Here is a 10,342-nt window from a genome sequence, read left to right on the forward strand (position 1 = left end):
TGTTTCACTTGGCAGCCCACTAGCAGTGTCCTCAGCCCACTTGAGACACAGGATTCCCAAATGGCAAGCTGGTCACATACAAGTTTAGATTGATTCAGTTCCCACTGACTTCAGTGGCATTGACTTTTGGTATTCAGAGATTTATTTATGGCTAGCTTTATTCCTTTTTTCCTTTCCTGTAGATCTTTCTTTAGAGCAGAAATTTCCATCTCTCTGGTGGCTCATCTGCTTCACTGAACTCTTTGGTTGTTTGCTGTTTCTTGTCAAGGCTCTGGCAGCTTGAATAAAGTCTAAGAGGGGGAACAGGGGAAGTTGAGACTTTTCTGTTTATTTACACTGATTTCATTGAAGAGCAACATCAGGGCACCTCACAGAGTTGGATCAGGATAGAAGCGGTGTAAAGGGGAGGAGAATCAGCACCCCCGGATCCATGTTGAGGCTGTGCAAACGATGCTGGTGATGGATGGGGATTTCCCCCTTTGGTTGTGAGGTCAGGGCAGCTCATTGATCATATTCCTGAACTTCCTGCGGAAGATCCCACAAAATGCTGGTTTCTGTCTGACCTGTTTTTAGTTCTAGCAGTAATTTTTGAGTGAAATGCTGAATTCATCTCCACCTAAATACTGCTTAAAACGTACCATTTTGATGCAGGCAGGAAAAACACTACTGAAACATCTGAGCTTGGCTGTTAAATGGCATGATCTCACTTTATTCCTTAAAGTAACTGTCCACGTCCCCTTGAAGGGGAAGGAAAAGATATATTCTTTTAAAGATTATGCTTTCTGCAGTGAGACGATTCAGTGTGATTTTCTTCTGGCTGCATGAGCTGTGTTAGCGAGGCAGAGCTGCCCTGTCAGCAGCGTGCCCAGTGTCAGAGCGATCCCTGTCCTGCAGGAAGGTATGCAACCTACTCGGGGTTGGTTTTTTTTTTTTTTCTGTGTGTGTGTTGTTTTTTTTTTCTTTTTCTTTTGGCAGACGACCTTGAGCATTTGAGACGGATGTGAGAGAGATTTTAGTCCTCATGCAAAACAACCAACTAAACATAACAGATTACATCACCTCAGGCTTTTCAATTCCTGGATGGCAGCAGAGTGCTAATCCAACCTTCATCCTGGATTTCATAAACTGAAACAAGGGAGGCTGGCAGGAGCAGCGCTGCCGGATTGAGGAAGCTGACGACGGTGCAGCATGTGGGCAACACACTGTATAAAGCTCATAAACTTGTAGGCTGATGTGTGCAGCTACCACTTTGGATTCTGTACTGCTGCTTCCCTCGGCACAAGGCACCAGCAGGCTGAGCATTAAAGCCTGCTCTTTGGGACGGAGCATTTACCCCTGCAAGACATGAAGGGCTTCCTGTTTCTCACACTCCTCCTGATGCCCGTGCACGCTGGAACTGCTTGGAGTGCGAAATACGCAGTAGATTGTCCCGAGCCCTGTGACAGTAACGCATGCAAAAGTACCTTGCGCTGTAAGCGAACAGTGCTGGATGACTGTGGCTGTTGCAGAGTGTGTGCAGCTGCTCTGGGGGAGACTTGCTATCGTACGGTCTCGGGTATGGATGGTGTCAAGTGTGGTCCTGGGCTGAAGTGCCAGTTTTACACAGAGGAGGATGACTTTGGTGATGAATTTGGTATCTGCAAAGGTAACAATATTCACTTTGCATGCACCCACTGTGGCAATTTGACAGCAACCTACATATAGATCTTGCCTCCTGCTTGAAAGATCTAAAATGGGATTTTTCCAGCTCAGCCCTTAGCCAAGAAGAAAGTGAAAGATACCTGCTGGTATTAAAAGGTGTTACATGTAGGCGGGACCGGGTTATTAATGTGAGAATACTGTTTAGACTTGGGGACATGTGTGAGGAAATACGGATGGGGTGTGCTCGGAGATGACATTTTTGATTGGGATTTGTGGGACCCAGACACTAGTCCCGATCCTTCCGCTGACTTGGTGAGTGGCTTTCTATAAATTGCAAAGACTTTAATCCTGTGAGTTCAACCTTGTCACAGAGTCCCTGCCCCTGCGGGGCTCTCCCTGGGGTGAGGTTGCCTCGGGCACTGCCAGCTGCCTGCCCAGGGACCAAGTGCTCTCTCTGGGGTCTGGGAGATGGAGATAACATCACTGCTTGGGGATGTTGTCGTCTTTAATTCAACCCTGGCTTTGTGGTGCTCAGCTACCCTAGGGATGTGATCAGGGGAGGCAGAGACCCTCCTGCCTGAGCGACAGGAATAACAGAACAGGAGCTGACTGTGCGATGAGCAGCCAGACACTGCTCTCAGCTTATGCCAGGTATGCTGCATGCTGATTTCTTTAGTTGTAGACTATTATGGCATTTTTCATTTAAGAGCTATCTTCACTCCGTGCAAAAAGGGTAATCTTTAAAAGGACAGAAAGTATTAAATTGCTAAGAAGTAAGATGAAAGTTTTTAAAATAAATAATTTTTTAAAAAGGCTTTGCAAAGTATGAATGCAGTGGGTTTTCCTGTACTCGTGTACCACCTCAGTAAGTAGGTACAGATATTCTTTGAATAACTTCCTTGAAAATGGAGATGTCTTGGCAGTTAAACATCAGGAGTATTAATAGCCTCAGCTAAAGTAATGACTTAGGATCAGATGCTGCAAAAATCATTCAGGCTGACTCACATGCAGCACACACTTATTTACATTGGTATTTAAAAACAAATTCATGTGCATGTTTGAGGGTGAAACCAAAATTCTACTTGTATTTCTAAAAAGTACAATTCTGCATACAGGTAGTATCTTTGGTGCACCCACCATAAAAGTATTTTACTGAGATAGTTGACTGATCTTCAGTTTATTAAAAATTACTACAGTGCAAGATGCCACCTGTAATTCTTTTAACAGTTCTTTTGAATAATTATATACTTCTCACTCTCCTCATAGGAATGTCTTTACAATAGTACATTTCAAATGGGAGGGACATGAGATCTGAATCCCTGTAGCTGAATCTTGGAAGCTCTGTAGAAAATGTAAAGTATTTTTTTTCCAGTGAGTCAGTGGAAAATTCTCATTAATTTCAATAAAAAAATATCTTGAGCTAAAGTTGTAAATTGGTATTTAAGGCTTCTATTGCCCATATATTTATTTGCACTAAATAATATAGATGTCATTTCTAATTCTTTTTTTTTTTTAATCTCAGTTCTGAGATAGTACAATCTTGCTATATATATATATATGTGAATTTTATCAGGCAAAGTATGGGCCCAAGTACTGTTACTTTATACATCCATTTATAGCTATGATATCAGATCACTCACTCTTTTTAATAACTTCCATATTTGTAATAATTCACAGAGTCAGGATGGCTAAATTCTCTCTGGTTGCCTGTAACCGGTTTACTTTGAATTTGTGGAAAAATGACCTGAACTCTCTGTTCTTCAATTTCTTATTTCTAAAATGGGTAAAACATGGACAATATATGGACAAAAAGTGCTTCAGAGCACTTTTTTGAGTACTTTTAGTATTATAAGAGTGCATCATATTATTATCAGTAGCAATGTCATTACTGATCAAAACAGACTAAAGAATACTGGTGCTCTGCACTTTTATTAGTAAATACCCTCTAAACCTGAGGTATAACTGTCGCAGTGAAGAGCATGCTCTTGCTTTCTTAGGTCACTGGCAGCTATTTGCTAACTTATTTAGGAGCAGAATCCTGCTGAACAAAATCACCTAACAGCAAAATTGACTCAGATCTCAGTTTTGTCAAACCTGAAGAGCAGCATCAATGCCAGGATTGTTCCACAGGGAGCCAAGTGCATTGGACTGAGACAGGTTTCCATGCTGTTGTGCACAGCTTTGCATCCCACCTCTCTGGGCTGAGTGGCTGAGCACCTGCAGCCGGCAGATTGATGCTCCATGTGGTGCATGCTCTCAGCTTGTCCCTCAGGGAGGACTGTGCACGCAAAAACTGTTTTGCTTTCGCAGGATTTTGTTTTGGTTTTATGTGGACAAACAGCAGACCAAAGAGTGTCCTTGCTTGGGAAAGGGAGTATGGTGAAGCTCAGTGAGGTCCTCCAGGCTGGAGGGACTCACTGTGCAGTCCCTAGCAGGGAACTGGTTGATTTTCCAGTGCTTTCCTTTTATAAAAGCATACCCATTAGTCACGGAGAGAACTGTAAAATGACGGTTTCTTTTTGGGGCATTGGCCTCATTTTCGGATAGCCTGGGCTGTATGGCAAACCTAAATATTTGCATTGATTCAAGAGGAGACTGGACAACCTGAGAAGGATAAATCTGTTGTGGGGTGTTATATGCGCAGAAACTATGTCCTGCTCAGGAGATCCCAAAGCTGAACATGGAGGAGAACATGAGGGGGGATATATTTGTGCTTGCCAAGGTCATCTTCTTTCTTAAGTGTTTTGCGGGAACCTGGGCTGGGTGGATCCTTGGTCCAGCCCTCAATGGTCATTCATCTGCCCTTAGGAGATGAATTGGAAACTCTTCAGGACTTGCCAATTAAGGTGACCATGCACCTGGGGTTAGCAAGGACAGCCTGAGCATAAAGACCTTTCTCCTGGGACGTCCCAAACTTCACTTGAGATGATTTCTTGTTTGGGGTTTTGGAAAGGGGATGTTGGAGATGGATTTTCCTTGTTTCCATCTCTTCAGCTGTCATTCTGTGAAGGTACCCGGTTCAAGAGCAAGGCAGAGGAAGACAAGGTCTGTGACTGCAGGTTTAAACCCTCTGGGAAGTTATGTGATCTGGCATGTGATATGTGTCAGCTGTGGGATGGGGCAAATCCTCTGCGCCTGACTTATTTTTTTTTTCAAAAAACATTTGGTCGCATCCTGACAGCTGCCCTTTAGTGCTCCTCCGCGGGCGTGCTCAGGGACGGGGGATTCGAGTCGGGGCAGCGTGTGACCAGACGCGCTATAACCAGGCAGGCGTTTTAGCGCCAGCGACCCCTTTGGAGCATGCCCAGCCTTTAGGCTGGAGGTGGAGGTGAGCTCTTTGCCGACTGCCGCGGGAAGGCAGCCCTTTGCTGCCTGAGAGGCTGTGGCACAGGGCAGGCTCTCCCGCGGGAGCCGGGAGCCCTCCGTGCGAGGGCGCGGTTGCTGGATAGCTCCCGAGGGCCCCGCCGGGCGCTGCTCCCGGCCACCGGCGGCCCGGCACCGGCAGCGCGTTGCAGCTCCAAATCACGACAGTCGTGCCAGTCAGATAGCATCACGCCCAAAGAGTGAATTCGTGAATTTTCTGAGGTCTTCCTCCTTCCTAAATCCCATGCTGAGCCTTTAACTGCATCCTCTATGATTATATACCTACATATTCACGTTGCCTTTAATTTGCACTTTAATACTGCGAATGTTTCAGAGAAAGATTACCAATAGCACGTTGTAAATAAGCTGTAGAAAAAGTAGTTATGTATATCATGTGTGTCAGGGTTTGTTAAAATGGAAAATACTTGTAACAAGCAGTTGGCATGCTGAAACCCTATAGTTAAGGTTTAGCTGACCTCCGCTCAGAAGTGTTCCACTTTTAAGGATACAAGCAGACCAGCTATTAATGGTGCTGCTGGCTGACTTGGATCACTAAGGACTGCTTTGCTCTATTACTCTATTTCAGAGTGTCCCTACGGTACCTATGGAATGGAATGCAGGAAAACCTGCAACTGTCCCTCTGGCATCTGTGACAGAGTAACTGGGAAGTGTTTGAAGTTCCCGTTTTTTCAACTGTCTGCTTCAAAGCCTCCAAATCGAAGAAAAATAGTTTCACACACAGGTAAGACTTCACAGGGCAGCTGGTTTTAGCAGAAATCACCTTGTATGTGATCTACTACCACACTGTACACTGTGCGTGAGTGATGTGCACTTTGGTGGAGCTGTGCAAACAGCTAACAACACAAGGTACGTTTATTTTTCCTATTTGCAGCTCCCTTAACATAAGGCAAGGGATTAGGTGGGCTGTGATACAGGGTAAAACCATTTTGAAATCCTAAGATGGGCAAAACACTTTGCAGCTGTTGTGTGCACTGATACACTGTCACCTCTGCAATGGGAGGCTATACTAGGACTTCCATTAGTCAGTTCAGATCTCGATGCATGTAGCTGCTTTGTGTAGAACAGGATTTCACTACGCTGCATTTACTACTGTTAGCTAATATACGGTTAAAATGACATCTTTTTTTCCATGAGGACAGAGCTTTATACATTTTCAGATGTCAGTGAACTGTTTTATGAAATGTTTTGTTGCAGTCATTTATCACAGTATCTCTGGAATAAGTTCTTACCTTTAAGATTATGTCTGATGCCTGTAACAGATTTTCCCAGAATTAAAAAAAAAAAAAAGGTGTGTGAGAAACTGGAGTGTTCATGAGGCAGGAAGGAGAGATCAACTGAAGTTTTTAAAGCTGGGATTAAAATCTCGTCCTCTTTTATTCTCCACCTGATGATACTGAGGTATATTTGCCTGAACAATGTCTACTCTAAATTTAAACAACAATCAAAATCAATACAAGTGTAAAGATTTTGAATAAATATCAGAGATTTGATCCTAGGCCAACTGGGAGCTTTTCTAGGATGTCATCCAAAAGTCTTTGAATTTTATTTCTCCTCCAACTGCAGTTTGTGTGTCTTATTTTGATTTTCTCATGTTATATTAAGCTGTCTAGAGTTTGCTGCCTTAATACACGCCTTATCTTTCTCCCACTCTCTGTTTAAAGTTAGACAGAAGCAAGCTTCCTTAGCTTATACTGATACCACACTTAAAATGATCTTTAAAACAAACTTTGTTAGATGGATCAATCCTGATCCTTTTGTATTTTCCTATGTGATTGTGCGCTTTTGCCTTTCCAGATTTTGTTTATTAACAAGGGTGCTGAAATAACATGAAAAGAATATTCCCGCCTTGGTTTTTTCTGTATCTAGCCTGTATTTCAAATCTTCCCAGGTAGCCTGTTTTCATCAGTTCCTCCTCCCGTTTCCTCTCCCTCTCTTGCCTTTGGTCCCAAACCTTTTGCCGCCTCAGTGTTTAGCAGCTTGTCTGATCCCAGCCAGGATGAGTTCATAGAATCATAGAATGATAGAATGTGTTGGGTTGGAAGGGACCTTTAAAGGCCATCTAGTCCAACCCCCCTGCAGTAAGCAGGGACATCTTCAACTAGATCAGGTTGCTCAGAGCCTCATCAAGCCTGGCCTTGAGTGTCTCCAGGGATGGGGCCTCCACCACCTCTCTGGGCAACCCCATAGAAATAAATGAAGTTTTTTTACACGTGCAATAGTTTCATATTGACTTCTGTCCTCAGAGGTCCGTCACTGGAAGTAGACTGGGGATGCTGTGGGTAGTACTGCATGGGATGGTCACACGAGGTTTCATTTAATAGCAGTCTTCAGAGGTAGCTATAGCGTCTAGGACAGATCCTCAGCAAACTAAAACAGCTGTGAATTCTTCTGTATTTTAAACAGGCAAGTTTCTGGCCTGTATGTTTTATAAAGACATTATGGCTACATACACCCTAGTAAACTTAATGGTGCCAGAGCGTGTTCCTGTGTATTGCAATTTGACCACCTTCACGATCCAGCAGCAGGGCAGTGGTCGGCATGCTCTCACCCAGCCCAGCTAGCCGTGCCAAACAACCTCAGCCACAGCTGAGGAATCAGTGTCAGCCAGGGATCGTTTCCAGCAGACAAACTGGATATCTTTTACCTTTTTTTGGAAAGTAAGAGAGTTTAATGGCATGCACCAGGCTACTCCACGCCAGCTGGCATCAGTCAGAGAATAGCTCCAGGCATGTTCAATTTACTGCCGTAGCTATTGAGTATGTGCTGCTTGGTCCCATGTCACACTGGAGTGTTACAGTGAGAACAGGAAACTGAACTCAAATCACCCGCCTTACGCTTAAACTATTAGAAAACACATCTGGCTTATGCCATAATTTGGCAGGAATTTTGCAACTAGGTAACTGGAAGCATTTAGGGGGATTCCTGCAAGATTTGTCAGCGAAGGTTTTTCTGACGTATTCCCCAAACCAGGGACATTGCTGCAGGACAGTATTTAAATCCTCTCATTTTAATTAAATCCACCTTTATTTTTGTATCTTTTCAGAGAATGACATGGCATCAGGGGATGGCAATTCTGTAAGAGAGGAATTCGTTAAGGAGAAAGCTATTCGCTCTCCGGTAATGAAATGGCTAAATCCTCGCTGATAATTACTTACACTCATAAGACTTTCAAGTGAATGCATTTCTCACAGATTATTGAATATGCAACAACACACTTTAAAAACAAAGTAGATCTATAGCTTATCAAAATGTAACCTCTGAAGGCCAATTGTGATTCTGTTTTTCATGAGAAAAATGTTTACTTAAAAATAGACTGTACAGTGTATATGATTTTTGATATTTGTTTTGATAAGTATTTGAACAGAGAAATGTATTGGGGATTCCTGAATGTATAGTAATATTAAAAAAACCAACACGATTCAACCCTCCTCATTTAAATAATGCCAGAGGCCAACTTATGCAGCCTGAGGACGTGAAAGCTCTCACTGAATTCAGTGGACAGTTTGGGTGAGTGAAACTATTGGTGTGGAGCCAATGTGAAAGAAACGCACACCAACAAATCCCAGGATAGAAAGCAACACCTCTGAATCACAAGAATAATAATAACATAGGAGCACAACAACGTGACTTTAGTAAACCAACGGTAGTTGTTAGTCATTTTCTGGTTTTTGGAAGTTTGGTGACAATTTCTCAGAGATAAATACTTCAGTAAGAAAACACCCAACATTTCAGTTCATACATTGTGAAAAACTTAGCCAAGACACTGCAGATTATTGTATTGAGGCGGATTTCTATAGTTAAATTCTGTACAGAGAAACAGCAGCTTGGTAAATTATACAGGTTTGTATGGGGGGACCTGAAACAAAAGAAGCTGCTTAGTATTATTTAAACATATGTTCCTATAAAGCGGCTCCTTCGGTGCCATTAAGGTGACATCTGCATTTCTTGGGGAAGAGCGGGTCCAACTCCAGAGGCCAGCAAATGGACCCTCATACTTTCCATCTTCATCGCTGGCTGTGGCCCAGCTGCAACTCACAGGGAATTCATCTGATCCAGCGTAGGGGAGGCTTGGACCCTCACTGGGTGCTAGTGCAGCCACACCCTACACTACTCTGGTGCCCAGTCCTTTGTTTCTTACTTACAGGAGCAAGGGGTCACGTTTCAGCCAGGAGAATAACTCACATATGTTAGAGTGTTGTAGGAACTGACATCCCCTCATTCAGTCCAGGCTGGATGATATATTTGTAACATAAAATTCCACACTGAGATGGGTTTGCTAATGTGTCTGGAAACAAGCATATCCTCAGATAATGCAAGCTGATGTAGGTGTGCCAGAGTGAACCAGGATTGCATGAGTTTAGGAACTGCCTCGTAACACAGAGCACTCCCATTGGAAATGTGGTTTGGACTGAATATTTCCTTTGAAATCAATGTGAGCTTTGACCGTGCCTTCAGTGAAAGAGGGAGCACACGGTACCACAGCCAAAGTTCGGTGCAGAATCTGAAAACATACTTTTAAAACTACGAACAACAGAAACTCCAAAGCCTTTAAAGCATCCAAATCCTGATCCAAAGCCAAGAAGCACGGTGCCTTCACCTGGCACAGCAGCACTGAACTGTGCTGTTCTAGAACAAAAGGATGAAGAGGGTAGCAGACATCCAAATGTCAGTATGGCAGTGCAGGCTCTCCTGCCACGATAAGCTGAGACACACAAACATAAATCTCAAACTGGCATATAGCACATTTTAACCTGTATTGAATGTTTAGGTCTGAGAAGGAGCAATATTATCTTGGGATATTTACAAGCAAGCACATTGATTCTCATCTACTGGTGTCAAAAGAAATCTTTTCTTGATTTCAGTGAGAGCAGGATCAAACCCACGGTCCTTCAGCAGACTGAAGAGAATTATTTAAAGAACGTAGTAAATATTTGCATACATTATTACTATTTTGCAACAGTGTCATATATGACATTATGAGTTCTTGAATGTAAATCCAATAAGCTGGTTGGTTTTAAAAAGTATATTATTATTATTATTGTTCAATAAAAAAACAAATGAAAGCACCGCTGTCTATTGAATCTTTCCATTAACAGCAGAGTGAGGCAGCTCGTGATGCAGATGGTGCGTGCAGACTAGGCACGGTTTTGCTCCCAAACCCACAGAAACAGTTTCACAATGGCTGCATCTATTTCAGTGAATTTGCTGGGGACCATTCTCCATTGCTGACACTGAGTGGTGGCCCGTGTCCAGAATGGTTTGTGTCCATACCATTCGACCATCTTCACCTCCCAAACAAGGTGGCTGGATCCAGGCT

General features: G+C 43.2%; 1 protein-coding gene across 1 annotated transcript; it reads left to right on the plus strand.

Moving 5' to 3' along the window:
* The first annotated feature begins 1,102 nt into the window (after positions 1–1,102).
* ESM1 (endothelial cell specific molecule 1) lies at positions 1,103–8,571 on the plus strand. Its single transcript, XM_054186838.1, has 3 exons — positions 1,103–1,645; positions 5,591–5,746; positions 8,069–8,571. The coding sequence occupies exons 1-3, from the start codon at positions 1,345–1,347 to the stop codon at positions 8,167–8,169; spliced, it is 558 nt and encodes a 185-aa protein (XP_054042813.1). The 5' UTR covers positions 1,103–1,344; the 3' UTR covers positions 8,170–8,571.
* The last annotated feature ends 1,771 nt before the right edge of the window (positions 8,572–10,342 follow it).

Source organism: Rissa tridactyla, chromosome Z (assembly GCF_028500815.1).
Source record: "Rissa tridactyla isolate bRisTri1 chromosome Z, bRisTri1.patW.cur.20221130, whole genome shotgun sequence".
Classification (NCBI taxonomy): Eukaryota; Metazoa; Chordata; class Aves; order Charadriiformes; family Laridae; genus Rissa; species Rissa tridactyla.

Bases quoted from the DNA above. Each gene is read 5' to 3' on its own strand.
- ESM1 (XM_054186838.1), top strand. From the start codon at position 1,345: ATGAAGGGCTTCCTGTTTCTCACACTCCTCCTGATGCCCGTGCACGCT. The intron at 1,646-5,590 runs GTAACAATATTC...ACTCTATTTCAG, and splicing joins TGAATTTGGTATCTGCAAAG to AGTGTCCCTACGGTACCTAT. The intron at 5,747-8,068 runs GTAAGACTTCAC...GTATCTTTTCAG, and splicing joins AAAAATAGTTTCACACACAG to AGAATGACATGGCATCAGGG.